We start from the raw sequence: 23,756 nt of genomic DNA on the forward strand, positions 1-23,756 counted from the left end.
AGGCATTTAGAAACCAATGGTGCATGAGAAAAGAAATGTGCTGCACTGCTACGAATTCCAAGTTGGGAGAACAAAATATCCATTCAAAAGTACAGTGTCAAATTGTTTATATCTTCATTTTATGTACTGAGGTTAGAAATGAAAGGAAATACAAGCTGAGTCCAAAATACCCAGAGGGTGAGTAAAATGAAGGATTCATCTGTGGTATTTATTCTGGAAAGGTACCAGCAATAATAACAAAAAGTGGTTTCTCTTACTTTACCAAGGAGGACAGCCATTTTGTGACGCCATCTGCCTTTATTTAGAGAAGCAACTCTGATCCAAATGTTTAACTGTGAGTTATAAATCCAGACATCACGTCCATTGATTCTTCCACCTATAAATGCAAAACATTGCACACACACTAACAAGTTATATCACCAAGGGATCTATGCCAAAGGCATAAATAATGAAAACACTGAAATATTTACCCAGGCCAAGAATTTGAGGATTCAGTTCAATAAATGAAACAAAGACCCTCTTAAAACTTCAAATGGAAATAGATCACAGAGCAGATTTAACCTTGTCCACTGTTATTTTGAGAAATAATCACTACATGCCCCAAATAATAAAATGCATAATATGAATCTTACTATTCTAATTTTAATGTAGAATAGTAGAATTTTACAATTCTACTTTGGGGAGAATTTCAGAAAACATGGGTGGATGAGAGATGCTTAACTCTGAGTACTCTTTACTTTATATACTTTACTGTGTTCCTTAAACAAGTTTTAAAAACTGTACATATTCTATATGCATTTGAGAGAATTTAAAACATAATATGGCCTACTGTACAGTGCAGGATACTACAGTCAATATCCTATGATAAATTATAATGGAAAAGAATATGAAAAATAATATACATGTATAACTGAATCACTTTGTTGTTCAGTAGAAATTAATAACAAGAAATCAATAACATAAATTGAAAAAAATATGATATGGTTAAAGACATTTTCTGGTGAATCTTTTTTAAGTCATTCTAAATTATCTAGTGCCTATTTTTAAGAACAATAAGCCAGTTTCAGTTTTATTTGTTGTATAATATGATCTGATTAAAGTGCGCATCTCTACTTTCACTCTTTTTTTTTGAGACACTGTCATGGTTTAAAATGGCCAAGCTGTGATTAAATTAAAAGTAGCTACGTAATAATTCTTTATTACCTGAAACAAGAATGTCATTCCTTAGAGCACAGACTGCATATTCTGATTTGGTAAATTCGGGAAGTTTAGCCAAAGACTTCCACTCTCCTGTCACAGGGTCGTAACACTCAGTGTATGGAAGATTAAATCCTCCAACTCGTTCACAGCCTCCAACGACAACTATCACCTCAGAAAAGCCAGTTGACCTAAAATAATTATTATAAAAATGCATAAATAATAAAACACATTTGATTGTTTAAATTCCTAAAAGCATACCGTTGTCATAAAAAAAGTGGAACATTATTATAAAGAGTTAAGTTTATTTTCTGAGTATGTGCCAACCAATAGAGGCTACCAATTATTTACTCTGAGAACATTTATAAGGGGTTTAGTAACATAATCTTTTCACAGAAAACTTCTATGGGTATTTTTTCTATGAGTTTTACCTTAAAAGTTGAAAAGCAGTCCAAAGATTATACCTAATTGAACTGGAACCCTGGTAATACTTTCAAATGGGATTTTAACAGCAATTCAGATAAGCATAACCACACAAGATAAGACAATGCACTTTTGTAAGTGCAGGAAAATGGTGCTTTTTCATCAGATTGCTAGTTCTAAAAAGACAAATTCACAGAACAATTTAAGTATCCTTTAGAGGAATACATGTATTTGTTCAGATATCATTTTGAAAAATAATTTTTTTTTTTTTACCACACTACACGGCTTTCAGAATCTTAGTTCCCTGACCAGGGATTGAATCCATGCCCTCAGCCGTCAAAGTGCAGAGTCCTAACCACTGGACTGCCAGGAATTCCCTATAAATATTATTTTTAAGCTTAAGTAAAGTAAGGTAATCCAACTCAAAAGGCTGGGTGGTCTCCAAAGATGTTAACAGAGTTTATAATAAAGAATGCTACAGGAAAAAAAAAAAAAAAAGAATGCTACAGGAAAAAGGCAAGATGAAAAATTGTACAGAGTGTCTGATCAATACTATGTAATTAATGTGTCTGGAGAGATCACAGCAAAGTGCTAATAATGGTTTTCTCTGGATTGTGTGGCTTCCTCCTTTATATCAACACAAATTTTCAAAACAGTAATGAGCATGGGCTACTTTTAGAGTGGAAAAGACAACTTTTAAGTGCACTAAGGGAATCCTGAGGTTTACGTTAATTACAAGCTTCTTTTACTTTGTAGTTTAAACTTAAGATAGAGACAGGAAAAACTAGCCAAGCTTTTTCTTTTTGTTCATAAGGCTCATGGAAATAAAAAGTCTTGTAATTACATTTCATGGCTGCTACAATGTTAAATCTCACAAACAAAAATGTTAACAATCCCTCTTCTCTTACTTACATGAAAGGAAAAAAGATCAGGTTAAAACACTTATTAGTAGTTTTAGTCAGTGTGATGTTTTACAATTTCACTAGGAAAAAAAACAGAATTAAGCAGCATTGGTATACCCCTTTGATAGAGCTGCTATATTCTAGCTATACTTACTTGCAGTTATTTCAACTAACATTCACCTAGTCAGTCCATGCCAGGCATACTTTTTCCATTATAAAATCAGAAATAAATATCATAGAAAAGAATTCTGTCCACAGATGCAATAAAAATTATTTTAAGAACCCAGCAAATAATATAACCCTAATCTAGTATATAGTAAAATATTATCAGAAGGACTCAACTACTGTCAATAATATTTACTATTTTCCAAATAATTCCAAAATGAAAATATTAAAAGTAAATAGTAGATAGCACCAGTCACTTAGTAGTATAACTAATGACCAATTTATCCTTCTTTCCATATTAGTATTATTTCCTTAAATCTTACTTAAAATACTTCTAAGACAAACCCATGTGATAATCTTCAAAGTCTTACCTATTGTTTGAGCAAAACAAAAACTGCTAAATATTGTTACTGGGGTTGAGTCACTCCTAATAGTTTTAATACAAAATTAAGGTAACTTTGATAGAATTTTGTTTTATACTTTCTTTGGGTTTCTCAGGTGGCACTAGTGGCAAAGAACCCGCCTACCAATGCAGGAGATATAAGAAACATGGGTTCAATCCCAGGGCTGGAAATATCCCCCAGAGGAGGGCATGTCAATCCACTCTAGTATTCTTGCCTGGAGAATCCCATGGACAGAGGAGCCTGGAGGGCTACAGTCCATAGGGTCGCAAAGAGTCCGACACGACTGAAGAGACTGAGCATGCACATATAGCATTTTACTTGTTTTATACTTTCCCTTTTCTTGAATTTGCTTGGTCTTCCAAGACTTCTTAGCCCAATAAACACACATTGTCTGTTTTGCACCTTGGGACAAGAAGAGAAAACAGCACAAAAAGCTAATGGCTAAAACATTTAGTCTTACTAAATAAAGGATTATTTCAGTGACTGTGTGTATTTATCTGAAAGGATCAGCAAACTAGTAGTTTTGCCTAACTGAAGGTCTCATTTGCAACCAAATGGCTTTTAACTTAATTTGAGACAAGTCTGGTGTTCTCATTAGAGACTGTTAACTCAATATAATAGCTATTTTTATTTCTTGAGCTTGGAAAAACACTTATCTTAGACAGGAAGAAGATTGCCTTAAAGGAAATGAGTTGCTGCTGCTGATAATGGTGACGAGAATAAAAAAGCAGCCAAGATGACAGTATAGGATAAATAAAATTCTAGATACCCATGCAATCTATTTTTTAGAGACTGTTACTTTATTAATCTTTTAAAGTGAAAATTCTCATTTTCTGCTGTAATAAACTAGCAAATATTCACTGCTTAAGTATTAAGCAGTATTGAGACTTGAGTATTAAGTCTCACCACTTGTTCCTAGGAAAGTGCGACAAGAAAATTATTCTTTTTCTACAATGGTAAATATTTTTTAAGAAGTCATCATACTCTTTAATCATAAACTTGAGAAAAGGTCAAATTAAAAGATCACATTCTTTGATTTATGTGAAAGGTAAAAGAATTATAAATTCTCAAAATATTCTAAACCATATGAACAAAATGTATAGTAATTGCCAGGTTCAGTTAAGAACCTCAGAAGGACTTGCTGGCCAAAATAACAGACCTTCTTATTGTCAATGCAAACATGCCAGAGACAGATGAACTGCCAAATTAATTTTCATCAACAAAAAGGGGTCTAAAGGGGATCCTTGGTAATAAGAAAAATGACTGAATACATTTAGAAAACACAAAAGGAAATGTTTCCATATAGTGGGAAGTTGGAAGGAAGAAGGGAGAGATATTAGTGACACAGTCTATTCCAAGACTCAAAAATGCCTGAATACCAGGTAATTGCACCAAAATAATGAATTCAAATAGAGATATGAGACTTTAAGCCCTAAAGAGACCACGTGACTCTTTAGTGTGTAGCATACGACAGTACTAAACTCAAAGTATTAACTATATATCAAAAGAGGGGATTGATCAGCCCTATATACAATAAGTAAATGAATGAACAAATGAATGAAAGAGTAAGTAATAACCACAGAGGCAAACATTTTCTGTGTCCATTCAAGTAACTTGTCTAAAGGAAAGGAGAAGCTTAGCTAAGCTAACTTGAACATTACTGGTTCTTTGGTAAGAATATTTTATGGTGGGTGAGATTTCCTCAAACTATACTAGCTGGGAAGAGTCTGGTTCTAAAGGTCTACTAGCTCTTTTTGTCTCGATTCCAAACAACCTTTGAAAATGTTGGCTTCCCAACTGGTAAGTTGCCCATAGTAAGAGAATATGCTGGATGCGTTGACTTAAAATACCTTTTGACAGTTTCATTTGAACAATTCCATTTTTTGGAACAGCTGACAGTTCCATTTCTTATTGCAAATAAATATATATAAACTAAAAGATAAATGAATTAATCAGTCCCTCATAATTAACGTTAAGTCTGTTCCTGATAGTCTGATCTTACTGTATCCAAATAACAAAAGTTCCTGAGCCTAGAGGAATCACTGGGTATGGTTCATCAATATAAATGTATATAAATGATCCTGTAAAGAGGATGACAGTCATAAACCATATGGCTTTCTAAACTTAGTAAGGACAGTTTCAACTTGTGTGGTAAGGCTTTCCACCTGAAACTGGAAAAGGCAAAATGGGTTCTATAAAGAAATAGTTGTACCAAATGAAAGATTCAAATATTTACTTTTAAAAATAAGCAATTATCTAAGAATTTATTATCAGGAACTAATTACAGGTATGCTTATATAGTCACAAAGATATTTATCTCACTGGTAAAAAATCAGGAAGAGTTTAAATGTGGGTGGTTTAAAAATGGTTATGGTACTGTAGATTTCATGTCATGAAAATATGTTTCAGTTCAGTTCAGTTGCTCAGTCGTGTCCGACTCTTTGCGACCCCATGAATCACAGCACACCAGGCCTCCCTGTCCATCACCAACTCCTGGCGTCTACTCAAATTCATGTCCATCAAGTCGGCGATGCCATCCAGCCATCTCATCCTCTGTCATCCCCTTCTCCTCCCACCCCCAATCCCTCCCAGCATCAGGGTCTTCTCTAATGAGTCAGCTCTTCGCGTCAGGTGGCCAGAGTACTGGAGTTTCAGCTTTGGCATCAGTCCTTCCAATGAACACCCAGAACTGATCTCCTTTAGGATGGACCGGCTGGATCTCCTTGCAGTCCAAGGGACTCTCAAGAGTCTTCTCCAATACCACAGTTCAAAAGCATCAATTTTTTGGCGCTCAGCTTTCTTCACAGTCCAACTCTCACATCCATACATGACCACTGGAAAAACCACAGCCTTGACTAGATGGACCTTTGTTGGCAAAGTCATGTTTCTGCTTTTTAATATGCTATCTAGGTTGGTCATAACTTTCCTTCCAAGGAGTAAGCGTCTTTTAATTTCATGGCTGCAATCACCATATATTAAATGATAACAGCAGACTATGATAAGAAATAGATTACAACTTTGTAAAATAAATAATAAATTCTTAAGAGAATAAAAGGAAAGAATAAAGCCGAATGCTACAGTGTTACCTCCTAGGCAGAAACATGGATGTTATTTTTTGTTGTCTCCAATGAACACAAATTACTCCACCCCTCACTCACGCCTCAAGTTAAGAAAGAACAAAGGAGAAAACCCACACCTTACTATTAATAGCCACTATCAGATTGTCTGCTCTTACATATGGGACAAGAATTTCAGCTACCAATTTTCTGCTACATGTTCCTACTCCAAGGCCACAGGTAACTCTCCAGAGAAGGCTGTCTGTATCAGAGATTATCTTTCTACATGAGAGGGAGACATTCAGTGTCTCTGGACTGACCTTGTAATATAGAAACCAAACCCCATGAACAGTCATATTCAACCAGACTAGTGAGAGAGAATGATGCAAATATGCAGAGAAAAGCAGAGGCAAGAGGGAGAGAGGGCATGGCTAGATTTCTGATGGATTTTCAGTAGCCTGTTCCAGTCTTCTTCTAAGTCCTGTTGAACTTCTACCCTTAGGTTCTACAAGATAATGACTTCTCATACCCTTTTAATACGTCTATCTCCCTTCTATGCTAATGCTGGTTTCAATCACTTGCAATCAAAATTCTGATACACTAGAGTTCAATGAAGTGGAGAAAAAAAACAACCTATAAATGGTTTTCAAACTTGGAAAACCTCAAACTTTCACATTAAAGAAATGTAAGTCAAGATTGTGGGATACATGCTCATTATTAGAGAAATGCAAATAAAAACTACAATGAGGTATCACCTCACACTGGCAGAATGGCTATCCTCAAGAAATACAAATAAGAAATGCTGGAGAGGGTCTGGAGAGAAGGGAACCCTCCTACACTGTTGGCAGAAATGTAAATTGGTACAGCCACTATGGAAAACAGTATGGAGGTTCCTTAAAAAACTAAAAATAGAGCTACCATATGACCCTGCAATCCCACTCCTGGGCATATATCCAGAGAAAAACATGATCTGAAAGAATACATCCAACCCAATGTTCATTATTTAGTAACTAATTATTAGATAAGAGTAGTAGGAAGTATTAGAAGAAACAATAATTAACAATTAACAACACTGTTAATCAACTGTACCCCAATACAAAATAAAGTTTACAGTTTGAGCAAAAAAAATTATGGGATACAAATTTTCACTTTTCCAGAGTAGCAAAAATTTACAAAAACTATTAAAATAAAGGAAAGGAGTAAAGAAATAGGGATTTTCATATTTTTGGAAAAGTATAAATTGGAAGTCAATTTTTACAATATCTTGCAAAGTTTTAAAAATGCACATATCTTATGACTGAGTGATTTCACTTCAAGTAATTTATGCTATCATTTATCAGACATACGTATAAGAATATTCACTGAGCACGGTTTGCAATGAAAAAAATCTAGAAACAACTTAAATGTACATCATTAAGAGATGGATTAAATAGTTTATGGTATCCCTAAATGTGATACTATACAATTCTTAAAAAAGAGTGAATTTGAAATTTTCCATAATGAAGAGTTAAAAAAAAAAAAGGAATGAAGACCTATATGTGCTATAGAAGAAACTCCAAGATATTTTTAGGAGATAAAAATAAGGTATACTACCATCTGTATAAAAAATAGTAGGGACACGTGTACACACAGACACAGACACACACTCACTTCTGTATACAAAGAATATTTCTAAAAAGAGTGGAAAAAACTGGTAACCCTTTGGGGATGAAAGGGTTATATATATACTGATATATCAAGGGTCAGGTAGAGGGAGACTTAGACATTACACAGTATTTTAATATAAAAATGCATTCAAAAGAACAATGAACTAACATGTATAAAAATGGCAGACCATGAATCCAATATAAAAGATTATCACTTACGAGAAACTGAAACAGAAACTCAGAACATTGACTTCTAAATATTATTTCTTTAAAAAAAACTTAACCTTGGTCTTCTCGTTGATTTATTCAATAAGAACTTGAACCCTGTCCTCATTATGGCAATAGGTTCCTATTTTCATTATATAGTAACTGCTTACTAGACAATAGTAGTAGGAAGTATTAGAAGAAACAAGTACTTAATTAACCAATTAAACTCAAAATAATGAACTTATTAGATCACAGCTATCTCTATTGTTTAATGGAGCACTGCAGATTTTTTCTGTAGATATGAACAATTTATACTTAAACCACCTGATAGCAAGCATTTATGTCTCTCAAACTATATTTCCTATTTTGTAAAAGTATAGTGCAAATTTTAAATATATTTTGATTATTCATGAAACTAGCAATAATTTTTATTAAGCATTTTTGTGTCCAACACTAGGTTATGCATTTTTCACACAGTAGTTCTAATCCTCACAACAATCTTACAGGGTAGATGGTATTATGCTTATTTTACAGATGAGGAAGCTAACACATACAGAAGTTAAAGTGCTTTGCCCAATGTCACAGAATTAACTACTTATGCAGAGGTAGGTTGTAGTTCAGGTCTCTCTGATTCTGAAGCTAGTACCCTTAACGCATAATGAAGCTTGCCCTAGGTGTTTATTAAAAACCTATTATACCTTAGTATAGAAATTAAAATTTGCATAACATATATTAATAAAAGCAACTATTCCTAAGCTTTTTACTTCTGTGATAGGTCTCCACTACTTTTTCTTTATGGACCCAGGGTTTACAACTGGAAATAATGATTAGCAAAGCTTTTATGGTCTTATGTCCTATATCCTCTTTCTAGAAAATTGCCATCACACTTTTTTTCTTTTTTTAATTTTTTTTCACACTGTTTTTAATACAAGGTATCTTGGGGTTTTCTCTGTCATTTAAGAGACACATGGGTATATACAGGTGTCACTATCCAGTATGGCTTGAGCTCTGGAGAATACCTGGCACACGATAAACACTAAAGAGATACTGGATGCTGTGAGAGTATAACCTAACTATACAGTGGTGGGTTTGGACTGTCATCACCCTAATCAAGAGCTAATCTTTATATCACTAATGGTAGAACAACCAGTTATGCTGTCTTTCTCCTAATGTGATGCAATGTGATACACATATTACCTAGAATGAATTCTAGCAAAAAAGTATTTAACTATTCACCACTGAGCTGAAGCTAACTTTCAGTTTCCAGGAAACAGCTAAATGCAGCTAAGTGATATCACAAAGAAATGACCAGACTAATACACATCATGGAGTATTTTTCTGGACAACTTGCCCATGAACAAGTTAAGATTCATTAAAAAAACTGCTTTGGAATAAGAGACTTCATGAAAATAAACAGATGCAATGATCCTGTACTAGTCCTGGACTGGATTCAGGTTCATTAAAGAACAGCTTGGAAAAGACTGGGGAAACATGAATAGAGGCTGGATATTAAATATTATGATAGAATTATTATTTTTTTAATGCTTCTTTTTTTTTATTCTTTTTTTTTTGAAAGAATTATTTTTAACTGTGAGATTTATTTTGCCTATGTTAGTGTTTTAAAGATGCATCTTCAAATATATATATGTATAACTATACATATTATTTTTTAAAAAACATTGGCTGAATGATGGAATAAATGAATGAAAAAGCCTAGGGTGGAGATATAGTTTTCATAGTCAATAGTAAGCATGTTAATCAAAACCATGAGAACAGATGTGATCATCGAGGAAACTATCAAGTCAAGACAACAAGATGTGAACCAAGAGAATATCAACATTTCAAACAATAGACAAAGAACTATCAAACTGAAAACAGAGTACTGAAGAAAAGGACCATGAGGGAAATTGTACTCCTGAAGCTATCAAGAGAGAGTTTTAAGAAGGATTTAAGCAATTAAAAATGTCAGATCTGAAAGAGAGATCAAGGTGAATAAAGACTGAAAAGAGGCGAACAAAGAACAAATAGATGACCTGACTGAGAGGAGTTTCAGTAGAGTGACTGGAGAAGTCAGAATGAGCTGTAGTTGAAGTGGAGATGTCACTTCTCTTACAAAGTAGTTTGTAGTTTCTCAGAAAGATGAAAACCTCTACAAAGAATACATATTGCTCAGATAAGGAAATTCCCAGTGATTAGTACTAACATGTAGTAACAGATAAGTGGAGGACAGAATATAAATGACAGGTGATAGCAGAGTTATACAATAAAGCATTCCTTTTTGGAGTTCTCAGGTAATTCATAAAATATAAAATTTAGATAAAATAAGTATCTGCTATTATAACAGTTTGAAAATTCAATATAACTACAGCTTGATTTTTTTTTTCTACTAGTCTCCTAGAGAAAAGTGGTATCATAATCTTATATATACAGATGTGTTTCACTGCACGAAATGGATTGGTTCCTTTAAAAATAGGATGTAAAATTGTATTTTTGTAATTGAATAACTAAGAAAATCAGAAAATTCTCTAATTATAATATGATTCTAATTACCTTTAGGCTGCACTCTGATTTCATTCTGGTCATATCTTTATAAGTAATTTTAATATAAATAATTTTGATTCTATAGCACATATTCTTTGGTCCCTATTCTAATCCTATTCCAAGTATTGGATATTGGGTATAGGTACTATTAACTATGTTTGAACCCAAACCATTCTGTCTGCCACAGGGGATTCTGTTTGGAAAAATACACGACTCTCCCCTTAGAGAGATACAGTTTGTCCAGAAAAGTTCTGGGACAGCCCCAAAACTGTTTCATTTTCCTAATTAAAACATTTAAGAACTCTGGTCTTTCACATTCTTAAGCTCAGCTGAAATCTCTTAACAGTCCTGAAAACAACTTTAAAAAAATCAGTATATTGTATAGAATAAAATTATAGTTTTTTGTTCTTTTTAAAAGACTAGGAGTAAAATATTTTATATTTATTTCTTATAAAATAATTACTTTTAACTAAAGTCAGCTGACTTTGAAGAAAAAAATGCACTCTAAACCTAATATACAAAGAAATAATACATTAATTTTTGTAATAATAGTTACTCAATGTTGTATCCCATTTGTAAAAAAGTTCAGATTGTCAAGTACTGGAAGTTTTCTTAAAGTAGGTCATACTAACACTACACTATAGCCATAATTCTTAAACCACTTCCTATGTACCACCTTCTATGATGAGTGCCTTAAGACTATTGCATTTAATAATTTCAACAGCAAAACCTGTGAAATAAGCATTGTTTATCATAAATCTCATTTTACTTATGAGGTAACAGATCAAATCTTGTTATATCCAAGCTAGTGTAGATTTAAAGACAGGTCAAAATATGCTGAATTGTAATTAAAAACATGAGATCTCACAACATGCTGAATTTTATTCACATTCTAAAACATTGATAATCAAAATTAATGCTAAAAATATGGTTTAAGAGCTATGCTATAATAGATTTATAGACAAAGTGGAGATAGTATGGGAAAATAAACACCAGTTTCACAACAATGTGAATATGTTTAGCACTATTAAACAACACAAAAATGGTTCAGTTCAGTTCAGTTCAGTCGCTCAGTCGTCTCCGACTCTTTGCGACGCCATGAATCGCAGCACACCAGGCCTCCTTGTCCATCACCAACTCCCGGAGTCTACTCAAACTCATGCCCATTGAGTTGGTGATGCCATCCAGCCATCTCATCCTCTGTTGTCCCCTTCTCCTCCTGCCCCCAATCCCTCCCAGCATCAGGGTCTTTTCCAATGAGTCAACTCTTCGCATGAGGTGGCCAAAGTATTGAATTTCACAAAAATGGTTAGGATGGCAAATTTTATGTTATGTATTTTATATCACACACACCAAAAAGGTCAGCTTTGTTAGAAAAATATTTAAAGGATTTTTTACTATAATATGTCTCACAACAGCCAATTTTTGCTTATTCACAGTAAAATGTTTAATACTATTCCTTCCATTCTTAAGGCACAGAGATTATTTTTCTATCCTGGGTGTTCATTGGAGGGACTGATGTTGAAGCTGAAACTCTGATACTTTGGCCACCTGATGTGGAGAGCTGACTCATTTGAAAAGACCCTGATGCTGGGAAAGACTGGGGGCAGCAGGAGAAGGGGACAACAGAGGATGAGATGGTTGGATGGCATCACCAACACAATGGACATAGGTTTGGGTGGACTCCAGGAATTGGTGATGGAGAGGGAGGCCTGGCATGCTGTGGTTCATGGGGTCACAAAGAGTCAAACTTGACTGAGCAACTAAACAGAACTGAATCTACAGGTGTTTTAAATAGGTCTTCCTTGATAGCTCAGTTGGCAAACAATCCTCCTGCAATGCAGGAGACCCCGGTTTGATTCCTGGGTTGGGAAGACCCCCTGGAGAAGGGATAGGTGACCCACTCCAGTATTCTCAGGCTTCCCTTGTGGCTCAGCTATAAAGAATCCTGTTGCAATGTGGGAGACCTGGGTTTGATCCCTGGGTTGGGAAGATCCCCTGGAGAAGGGAAAGGCTACCCACTCCAGTATTCTGGCCTGGAGAATTCCATGGGCTGTACAGTCCATGGGGTTGCAAAGAGTAGGACACTATTGAGTCACTTTCACTTTCAAATAGTTTTAAATATAGTAACTGTGGAAATGAGAAAAGATCTGAAACCTTAATTTTACATCTAAGAATTCCCTCAATGTATACCAACTTACTTACTTGATCTCTATATTTCACATTGTCTGTTAGGAAAAAGGTTAGTCTGTGAATACACAAATTGTTTTTTTATAAGTAGAGGCAGTCCAACAAACTCTAACAAAGTCTTTAGTTACTTAACATCCAAAGATCTTTAGGAAAAACATGGAATAAACTTGGTACCCTACAAAGGTTAAGAAAAATTAGAACATACAGGCTGAAACATGCTAGCTGCAAAGACCCTTTGCAATACCGTCTCATAGCTCAGGACAATAATAATGAAAAGTGCTGCTGTTGAATCTAGTCTTCATTGGGAGAAATTCTAATGAGTTACAATCCAAAACAAATCTCAAATTACATAAAGCCACTTGTAGATGATACATATAAATGACTACATGGAGATTACACTCAGGAAGCTTTAAAATATTTTAAAAAAACAAAAACTTTTGCAAATTATGTTGTAGTTAATATGTATCAATCTTACCTGCGTGGCCTAGTCCTTGGAGACATCATTTCATTCCCAAGTATGTGGTACCGTCTTGCTTCATGCAACAACTGATAGCACTCAGGAGAATTCTGGATCAACTGGTCCACCTCAACTGTTTGAACAAAGTAGTTGGGATGCAACAGAGGGAGTCTCACATGAGTCAGGAGCTCATGTAACAGTGGTCTTCTCAGATCAACAGCGCGATAGACCCAACGCATGACGGCTTCAAAAACCATCTCCTCCTTGCCAATAACTAGTTCATCACTACAAATATAATCAATCAGTTCATCTTTGTCAAGTTCAAGAAATTCTTCATGCTGGGACACATCCTCAAAAGTCTGTAATGCAAAATTCTTGCATTTTGTAAAGAGTGTTTTGAGGGAATGGGTATCAGCAAAGCGCTGGATTCCTAAGCAATTACAAGGATCAAGTTGCTCCTCCAAGAACTTGGCACATGCATCACGAAGAACGCTAATCTGAAAAAGGCTTGATGTTTCAAAGAGATACTGTACATTCTCTGTAGTGATCTTCACTTTTCCAGTATAAACATACTGTAAAAAACATTCCATAGCTTCAGCTAAAATACCATTGATCTCAACCAACATTTCTCGGCTTTCCCTGTGGTCATTACAGAACATAGCTCTGAAGTAGCTACTGCAGGCTGAGAGAACAGCTCTATGGCAAGGAAATTCTTTTCCTTCCACACAAATGATAACATCTGTGAATAAACGACTATCTCGGAATTCATTAAATATCTGGAGGATGTTTTCAGCATGGGATGATCCTGAAGAGAAGTCAAAAAACTCACGGCCTGTCAGAGATTTAGGGTCCATTTCAAAAACTTTACGCTTTGTTGCTGGTGAATCACGCACCCCGAGATCCTCTCTGTTTAGTCTTCGTCCCAATATTAGTACCATTGTTACATCAGTTGACTATATAATTGTTGAGAAATAACTGTTACAGATTTTCCTTATGTGGCTAAAAGTAAAAAAATTAATACATGTAAATCCATGGCTGATTCATGTCAATGTACGACAAAAACCACTACAATATTGTAAAGTAATTAGCCTCCAACTAATAAAAATAAATGAAAAAAAAACAACATTTCAATATGTAAAAAGTTTTAGTACTCCAATTATATAATTTCATTTCGATGTAAACACTACAATAAAATTACATAATCTATTTCATATAGGGTATAGAGTACTATCTTATTTTGATACAGATTGATAAAAATTTAGACAATAAAACATTAGGGGCAATTTGCAATAGTATTCCTTAAACCCCCTAGTTGAAAGGACACTACGTACTTTGTGAATTACTAACATATTACCTTCTGTTTGCCTTTTACAACCTGGGTTTCATCTACTGAAGGTAGAGCTAAGTCAGAATGCTGTAAGACACATTACTTGAGTACATTCAAATCTTAATATAAATACTTATTATTTTAATATAGTGCTGCTAGAGAAAAATTCAGCTATATCTATCAATGGCCTTTAGGAATATGTATGCTAAAAAAAAAAAGAATATGTATGCTGTTTGACCATTAAGTCCCTTTCTAGCAATCTATCGTAAGGAAATAATCAAGATTATATGGGAAGATTTACCTCAGGTGTTCAATGCTGTATTAATAGAAAATCCTTATATCAGTACATCTAGGCATAGGAAAAAGGAGGTACATATGTTTAAATGCTAAGTGATTTATCTTCTGTCTTTATTTCCCCCCAAATTTGCACTACGATGATATAGTACTGTATTTTTGTATTTTTTTAAATGTATGTTATTTATGCCCTGCTCCCTTTCCCTAATAAGAAACAATCTCAAGTCTCCCTCAGAAATGCTATGAATAGGTAACTGATGGGTTGAGGCACTGGACTACAGCTATCAATTGGCTTAAATTTTTAAGGCAGTTCCTTCTACTCTTTTCACTTCTAAGTTGCCATGTGATCCAAAATGTACTTGTAATTGGTTTCTGCCTCCATACATTTTTGTTTTCTCAAAGTTTAAATGAAAATATGTTCAGAATGCAAAACAATGTGCTGCAAGTTCTAAGAATTTCCCTTTTGGCTAAAATGGACAAGAAAGAAACATAAATGAAAAGATGCTCTGCTTTCTGTATCCAATAATTTTACTGTATCTTGTATTCATTATTTGGTATCTTAAAGTATGTGTATCTGATAAGTTTGGGGTAGCATATTGAGTGAGTAGTAGTAATAAATGTCTTAAAAGTTTATATGAGTTAAAGGTCTTTTTATGTTATTTTTAGCTTCTTAATTCCCATGGCTATTTTCCTTGATTGATGACTACCAAGAGGTCTTCCACTGCTTTACCAGAAAACACGAACAGCTATAAAATCACTCGTTATTAAAAGCATTCAACAGCAACAAGACATCTCTCTACTGCTTTGTATGGAAAAGAGACTATCTCATAGATCTGGGCTGTTTCCTTTCAAGCAACTTTCCCCTGGCTTTTTGGGAAGCCTCCCTTTCTCTGGACTTTCTGAGAACTTTTCCATGAACTAGTCCACAACACCATTAAATGTAAACTCTTTGTATGATGACAGACTAAATGATTTGCACAAGAATGTCTTAGGAATATGAGACACATTTCAGAGCATCTTTTCGGCTTCCAGGTGTAATTCAGTAGATTTTATTTTCCCATTTTACACAAAGTATTTTAACTAGTAAAGACAAGTTTAATCACATTTCAAAATACAGTAGGACAGGTTTAAGATTTATCATAAGTGAACTAATATATAAGCAAACTAAACATAAAATTAGACTGAATTCTTCTAAAAAAATTAGCAGATATCAAAGCATTGTTATTCCCATCAGGAAAAAGTAGCAAATAAGTAGGCATCTCTGGACAAAACAAGAGGAAAATGCTTGTCGCAAAGAAACGTAATAATGGAAAATAATACCTACATAATTTAGTGGATGCAAGAGTGATTGGACTCTCAATGACTGACTGCCAAAGTCACACTATTTGTCTAGAAAAACTAGTATTATTTTCCTTCTCTCCCTCATCTTCTTCAGGAGCTTTATTCCTAGAGCTACACTCTCACTTAAAAGGAAGATTTTTAAGACAGATTCTTCTGGTTAAGGGTGTTTTAGGGTTTATGTCCAACTGTAGAACTCATAAATGTTGTAAACCTAGTTTCAGATTGTTAGGTAGATTTAAAAACCACATGGTTTTGGCCTATATTTCAGAAAAATGAATGGCGATAACTTATTTTAGTGTCTCTAGGACTGGAGAAACTGTAGAAGGGGGACTGAGGAGATCTGTAAGGATTAGAAAGGAGTGTGTTGACAGTTTATTTGGTAACAAAAATGACTGTGATGCTGTCTTCCTATATGATCTTGTTCCCTGTTACTGAGGTGGTCTAAGTGACCTCTGGTTAAAGGAAAATGATTTATATTTTCGAATAACAATGCTGCTGCTAGGTCACTTCAGTCGTGTCCGACTCTGCGTGACCCCATAGATGGCAGCCCACCAGGCTCCCCCATCCCTGGGATTCTCCAGGCAGGAACACTGGAGTGGGTTGCCATTTCCTTCTCCAATAACAATGCCAAGAGTTTATAAATATTATAATACCTTTTCAGCATTTGCTTGATCAAAGCCCCAGTTTTTCCACACCTAAAATAAATGGAGAACAGCAGCATATAAGTCAGATAGTAATTACTTCATGTTTAATTGGCATTATTTACTAATACATTGAAAAAAGGTTTAGTAGGTTTCAATTTGTGACTAGAAGTTAACTTCTGCATAAAAAACCAATCCTGAATAACAATTCCTTAAAGCAAATTAAAAATTTTACTCTATACCTAAAATAGTTTCCTTATTTATCCAATTCCTTTCTTGACAATTTTATTTTGCAGTAAGGTTTCTTGAATGAAAGATGAGTAAACAATGGTGGAACTGAGATGATGAAACATATCCTATGGTAACTCTGCATTGGATATTTGAAGAATGTCTGATAATAATGTTTTACTTGAGTCTGCAGTCATTAAATAATTCTGAGTTAGTCTATAAATATTACTTAAGGCAAACAGTTCAGTCATTGTATTTTATGTAACTATGAAATCAATTAGAAAATCTCAAGTATTTTGGGAAATTCAGGAAAAAACAGTTCAGTTTTTAATTGTTATCTAGATTATCCATACAGAATCATTATGCTTATCAAAAATTATCTTATATCTTTTAGTATATAAATGTGTATTTCTTCTGTTTCATTGATCCTATGGACTCTAGTACCTGTAGCAATCAACCAATTCAGCACAACTCTGTGTGCGTATGTTGAAAAGAAAGAGAGGAATGCTTCTGAGAAAATACTGGAACCTTGAACTGTGCACAGAATATCAATGGTATTTAAATACAAGTACTTCTGGTTTCTGGCCTAGATATTTATAAATAGAACTCATAAATTCTTAACAAGCTTAGGCAAATTCAAATGTTGATCCCCAAAACCAAGATACAAACTACTGCTTTTTTCCTGCCTGTATAAAAAAACACACATCTCTATACCTGGATTAAGCTTTGATTGTGAGGTGAATGTTACCTTGCTTGTTTCCTTATTTGCAGAAGTCAGTCTAACTTGTGTGTACTTTGGTAAAGAATATGTCAACTTGGTCAAAACGGGATTGTTAAGTCTTAGCTAAATAAGTTTTTTTTTCCCAAGAAGACAATAAAATGCTGAGCCTACTCAAGTCAATTCAAGAAACAATTCTAGAGAGCCTACCCCTCTGTCTGGCACTTGGGTGGTGAATATCGGATTCAGATCCAATTTTAGATGCTGTGGAGTAGGCTAAGATTAGAATCTAACAAGAACTCAAAGATTGATACTAAAATAGATTTAAATTCTCAGTGTTTCTCTTGCAGAAAACAAATTGTTTCTGCTAGAGTGCAAACTGCAATATATTCTCTCATGACTGATCTAATCTAGAATTATATCTTAAGGAGTAGAAGGGCAAGGCAATTCACCTGAGCATTTTCTGGAGGGTTTTTAGGTAATACTTACCAACCTAATAGTTAAGGGAAGGGGACAAAGGAGGTCAATGTACAAAGTCCAAAGGAGATATATATAGTATCAGCACTGATCTTAGAACGTAGTTGTACTGCAATCAAACTTATTTTTTCTTTAGAATGCAGGAACCCTATACAAAGAAAGAAGTTACTATCAGCCTTAAAATAGTATGGATTAGTGAGGGGCTTACAAAGACTAATAAATTCCAGATGGCAAAGGAAACCAACAGTTTTGACTAACATGGTACGAACAGTTTTGACTAACATGGTCCCAACAACCTGTGGTAATGAACTGCTACCACTAGTTACATGCTATGCTCCACACTACTCCCACTTTCTCAAACTGAACCCTAAGTGAAGAACAACACAGCAAAGTAAGCAAAAAGACTAATGAATAGAAGGTTTATCTTTAAAGATATACAGTAGCTCAACAGAAGGAAAGCCAAAAAATACTGTAACATGTAAATTTGTTATTTAAAAATAACTAGAAAACCATATTTAACATAGAACTATCTGAAACCAAGCAGTTTTTTCACCCCATTTTCTCAAACGCTGATTTATTTGACCCATTCAATGACCACTTTCTAAAAACTGTAAATTTATACTCTTAAATTTTCAACTTAAAACTTTACTCTTGGAGTAGTGGTTCCCGAAACAAATTTTACAAATGCAGTATTTAAAGTCCAGTCTTCAAGCTGTTATTTTCAACATTTCTATTTTTCTTATGAAACTACCAGTAACATATTTACACACCATATGATACTAGAAACCAACAAAAGCTTTACATTTCTTTGTCTAGAATGATACCAAGTTATTATCCCTTGTTTACATGAACCTCAAATAGTCAATACATTATTACTTTGATTAATGAGATAAAGAGAAATAAGAGGTATCCAATGATGACAATTTTAGGAGTGCTTAAACAGTGTGTCAGACTAAACAATTATGATCCTATAACTGAAAAAAACAATAGTCTTCTCTCAAATCACAGAACAAAAAAATTGAATTTCTCCATTCACTGTTTTTCTCCCTTGATTTAAAACTTTTGGCTACTAATATTCCCAAACCCCCAAAGGAAGAAAAAAAGTTGTTGATCATCAGACATCATACCTGGTATTAAGCTACCCTATCAAACCTACTTGTCATGTAAACGTAAATGTCTTTGGTTTTATCTTGCTAGAAACATGCTTCCTTTAGGTATCTAATGCATTGTTTTATTTTAACATCTTCAAGACCTATAGATATATAGTCATGTTTTCTTTTAGCAAAAGTGTTTTTGGTTCTATTAGAATTAATTGAATCTGCAAGGACACTACCCGGTACTCTGTCACTTGAATAAGTTTGAGATCCAATCTTTTACTACACGGCTGCTCTATGTGCAAAAGCACTTTTAAGTCTGTGATTTTTATCTACCTTGTGGTAATACAAATGATTTGCAGAAGTACGTTTTAGAAAGCACTGAGTAAAGAGCAAAGTCTAATGACTTTTAGACATCAATTTAGGAGACTTTAAGATGTGCCAAATGCTAAAAAATGGCAGCCCTTAGGTGATAAATTTAGGCAGAGTGACAAACTCTTTACTTTAAAAAATTTGGCTTAGCTAGTGTTCTTAACAGGACAAAGAATAAAGGTTTCAAAATGTCAGCAATTGTCAAGTGGCCATATACTCTGTTTCAGTCAAAACAGAAATAGAATGATATAAAATATATATGCTTTTATATTTCATACACTTATAAGGATATACTAGGATATTTTATTTACATTTTTATACAGTTCATACCTAAATATTTATTGAGAAAGGATGTCCCAAATTCCTAGGTAAGAAAAAAGTGTATACAAAAATAACTATTTTTTGTAAAATAAATAGTATTTTTTGTTTTTCACAGGCTTGACCTTTGGGTTTTAAGTAAATGGCAGAAAAAACAAGGAAGCTAAAACAATGTTTTTTGAAAAGGCATTAAGTACTTTTAGCAACTTGGACAAAAGCCAAGAAAGTTTAAATTAAAGCTGATAGTAAGCTCCAACTCAGAATATTATTTCTTCTTCCTGTTTAGAGACTAACTCTCAGGCTTTGTCTGGATAAGAAGGCTTATGAGTGGTGGTTTTATTTTTTTTATAAAGGTTAGAGGTTTGCATCTTGTACTTATTTAGAAATGTTAAATGCCTTCAATGCATAAGCGATGAGGCAGTTCAGGATCACAGAGGCTGCTCCTTTTGGTGTAGTCATTCCAACTTGAATTTTAAAAATAAATTAAGAATGCATAACCAATGAGAACTATTCAAATGCAATTCTTTCTTCACCCAAGGAGCTCAATCTACCTTCTACAGAAATGCACTTTCTTGGGTGAATACCTACAGATTTATAGGAAAAAAAAATCTGGTAAAACCCTGGTATCCTATTAAATCAGATTAGGAAAACCGCATCTTCAACACACTGTGGCTAAAACAGTTGTTTTTGTAGATTTTATAACTGTCATCATAGAAGAGTGAGCTATGATGTTTGTTTCGGCAAACAACTCATCTAAACCTGGGTACAGAAGAATTCACTTTCTGGAGGAGGTGGGGGAGGATATCATCAAGCTATCTTTTTTTCAGATTTTAAACTTGGGTACAGCCCATTGACAGGAAGTTGTGGTAGTTTCAGGTGAACAGAGAAAGGCCTCAGCCACACAAAGCTATCTTTTTAAAAAAACAGAATTCTAGCTTTGCGCAGTGGCAGTGAGGTAGCCAATGAGGTTTATCCAAGGCGCGATTATTGCTAATTGAAAACTAAAAAAACAGAATTCTAATTTCACATTTTAGTTGACAGGAGGCAGATTTTTAATCTATTTTCCGTACTTAACAAAAACCAACCTCGCTGGTGGGCCTAAACGGTCTTAGGTGCAAATATTAAGACGCGATTTTTAAAAGCTGTTCAAGAGAGCAAATGATTAATCATTAAACTCCACTAAAATTAACTGAAGAAGAGTCAATCTGCCTTAGGGCTGACTGTGAGGCACTCTAAAATGTGGCGTTAGGGTGCTGTGGAAGTCGCTCAGCGGTGCCGGACTCTGCGACCTCCATGGACTGTAGCCTGCCAGGCCTCAGGCCGGAATACTGGAGTGGGCAGCCAGTCCCTTCTCCAGGGGATCTTCCCAACCCAGGGATCGAATCCAGGTCTCCCGCGTTGCAGGCGGATTCTTTACGGTCTGAGCCACTAGGGAAGTGCTATTTAAACCTAGTTTACAGAACAGGCAAACAGTAATTCGCCTGAGGGCTCTTTCCACCATTTGGGTGGACTAGGGGACCGAGTTAAAGAGGGTTAATTATCCGGTCCTCCGCGGGCCCCAGAACTGCCTACAAGCTCAGACAGAAGCTGTGGCAGCCACCCAACGACGGCGGGGCAGCTGGTCCTCGCGCCGGCAGGCTCGGGCGCGGAAGCGCGCGCCGCCGGCGGCTCCGCTCGGGCCTCAGCTGCCGAAGAGGCAAGCGCGCGCTCCCGCGTGTCCTCCAGCTCACCTTCAGCGGGGCGGGGAATAACGGCCTGGGCACGTCCACCCAGAGACAAGACACCCGCCAATAAACACGAGGAAGCCGCCCGGTCGTTCCGCCCTCAAGCACCCGCCGGGCCCCAATCCTCACGGCCTTAACAGTCTTTGCCCCGAGAGTCCGGAGCCTGGGGGCGGGGCCGTTACGAACTAAATTAAGAAACCCAGGCCTGGAGTGGTGGGAAGGAGGCGAGGTTAGGCGGGGACTCCCGTCAGCGGCTCCCCCGCTCCCCCGCCCGACTCGGCTCCCGGGGGACTGTCGTTCCAGGGCCCGGATCCCGGCGCGGGCCCCGCGGCAAGCAGTGGTAAACAAAGGCTCCCGGGCGGTGGGGGCGGGGGTAACGGTCAGGTGACGGCGCCGAGCACGTTTCGCAACCGCTTTAATAGGACTTCTCTGGCCCCCAGCCCTGGGACCCACCTTGACCCCGTCAGTCCTCCCCGTCCGGAACAAACTGTCGCCCCCACTAAACGCGAAGGCTTGATTTTAGACCTCTGCATTCTTAGCGCGCTTCCTTCGGTTAAAAAAGAGCAGCGTTCCGTTCGAAGCCCATCGACAACATGCGAGACCCCTCTCCCCCGGCCCTGTCCGCCAGCTGCCCCCAGTCCCTCAGGCGGGGTGACTGACCCGCACCTGCTGCCCCCGGCCCCAGAGGCCATGCCCCTCCCAACCCGCCCCCGGCGGGCGCGCCAGCAGCGTCGCGGTTCCGGGGCGGTAATGCCAGCCTTTCAGTGCCTTGCCTTTCAGAGTGTCGTTACGGAACCGGGGCTAACGACCCCCAGGAGATTACCAGAGACTCCCTCGCCCCAGACAAGGGCCCTGCAGTCCTAGCCACGATCTCTCCTCAGACCCTCCTCTGGCTTCGAGAGGCCGGCGGCCGTTGGCTTCCCTCTGGCAGACACCCCCGTAGGCGTGACCTGGGCCGCCCCTCCGCCCCCGGCTCTGGCCGGTTCCTCGCCTTTCGGTCAGTCCCGGATCTGTCATCCCCGGGTACCTCTCGGCGAAGGCTGGAAGTGGCCAACAGCAGCGGCCTCCGCGCTCCCTTAGCAGCCGGCGGCGCAGCGCTCTCTCCAGCGCCGGCGTCTCCTGGAGCCACCAGCCCTTCCACAGCTCACAACAAAGGAAACATGTGACCGCCCCGGCCAAAACACTGAGCGTCACGCACCTCTGGCCAATCCGAGGGGGTTCCCCCGTCCCGAGGCACCCTGGGAGATGTAGTCCCCATTCCGGGGGCTGGCTGCTCGGCCGCTAGGATTTCCCACTATAGTTCGGGTGTCCGGTGCGAAGCTTAACAAGATCCGATCGAAGGGCTGCTGATTCAGAAACAGTTTTAGGTAGATACAGGTTAAGGAAATACATACGTCTTAGGAGACTTGTGGGAAACTCAGTCAGGTGTTTATTGCCACGTCCCAAGGCAAAAGCTCATAACCAAGAGTGTGGAGAACCCTAGATTTTTGGGGACTAGGCTCAGAGATCTTTTCATTTGACCCTTTGGTATACAATCGGGAAATATGAGGACTTGAGAAGTGAAAGGGACTAGAACCCCGGTAGCTAGAGTCGGACAGGACAGAGAAACTTTCTTTCTCTTCCTACTTTAGGAATACAGTCAGGACTTTGCAACTGTCACTTTCTTTCTCTTCTTATTTTATGAATACAGTCAAGCCTTTGTGAAATAAGAGGACATGCATATTCCAGTGATTGGAGGTGTAAATATTGGTAATATAGAAGGCTTGTGTCCAGGCCTTTTAAACATGATTTTTAGTCCTCTTTTCCATCTGTTATTAAAAATTAAATTACCTACCATTTATTGAGTTTCCTTCTAAGCTGCAAACAGAGTGCTAAATACTTTGCATATATCCTTTAGTCTTCATAATAACCCAGCAAGAGAGTGTTATCCCATTTTACAGGTGAAGAGGTTAAGCCACGGAGAGGATAAGGATTTAGCACTGGTCACTCAGTTATTGTTTTTTCAAAATTAAAATGTTTTAAATATATGTATGT

The 23,756-nt window shown here is 36.7% G+C and overlaps 1 protein-coding gene and 1 non-coding gene across 9 annotated transcripts in view; one reads left to right on the plus strand and one right to left on the minus strand.

Annotated features, from left to right (window-relative positions):
* Positions 1–22,882, minus strand: part of KLHL24 (kelch like family member 24) — a 38,213-nt gene extending 15,331 nt beyond the window's left edge. Inside the window, exons 1-6 of one of the 8 annotated variants that reach the window (XM_043473607.1) lie at positions 22,750–22,882; positions 16,804–16,845; positions 14,817–14,864; positions 13,207–14,187; positions 1,204–1,388; positions 258–376 (exon numbers count right to left, since the gene is read on the minus strand). In XM_043473607.1, coding sequence (XP_043329542.1) covers positions 258–376; positions 1,204–1,388; positions 13,207–14,126 — 1,224 coding nt within the window. In that variant the 5' untranslated portion in view covers positions 14,127–14,187; positions 14,817–14,864; positions 16,804–16,845; positions 22,750–22,882. Of the gene's footprint in view, positions 1–257; positions 377–1,203; positions 1,389–13,206; positions 14,188–14,816; positions 14,865–16,803; positions 16,846–18,226; positions 18,363–22,175; positions 22,426–22,495 lie in introns of those variants that run through there. The other 7 variants (XM_043473602.1, XM_043473606.1, XM_043473599.1 and 4 more) reach the window with 7 other exon arrangements.
* On the plus strand, positions 20,932–21,079 carry LOC122445706. The gene has a single exon (XR_006270650.1). It is a non-coding gene; the product is annotated as a U4 spliceosomal RNA (small nuclear RNA).
* Positions 22,883–23,756: the final 874 nt, after the last annotated feature.

Source organism: Cervus canadensis, chromosome 7 (genome assembly GCF_019320065.1).
Source record: "Cervus canadensis isolate Bull #8, Minnesota chromosome 7, ASM1932006v1, whole genome shotgun sequence".
Classification (NCBI taxonomy): domain Eukaryota; kingdom Metazoa; phylum Chordata; class Mammalia; order Artiodactyla; family Cervidae; genus Cervus; species Cervus canadensis.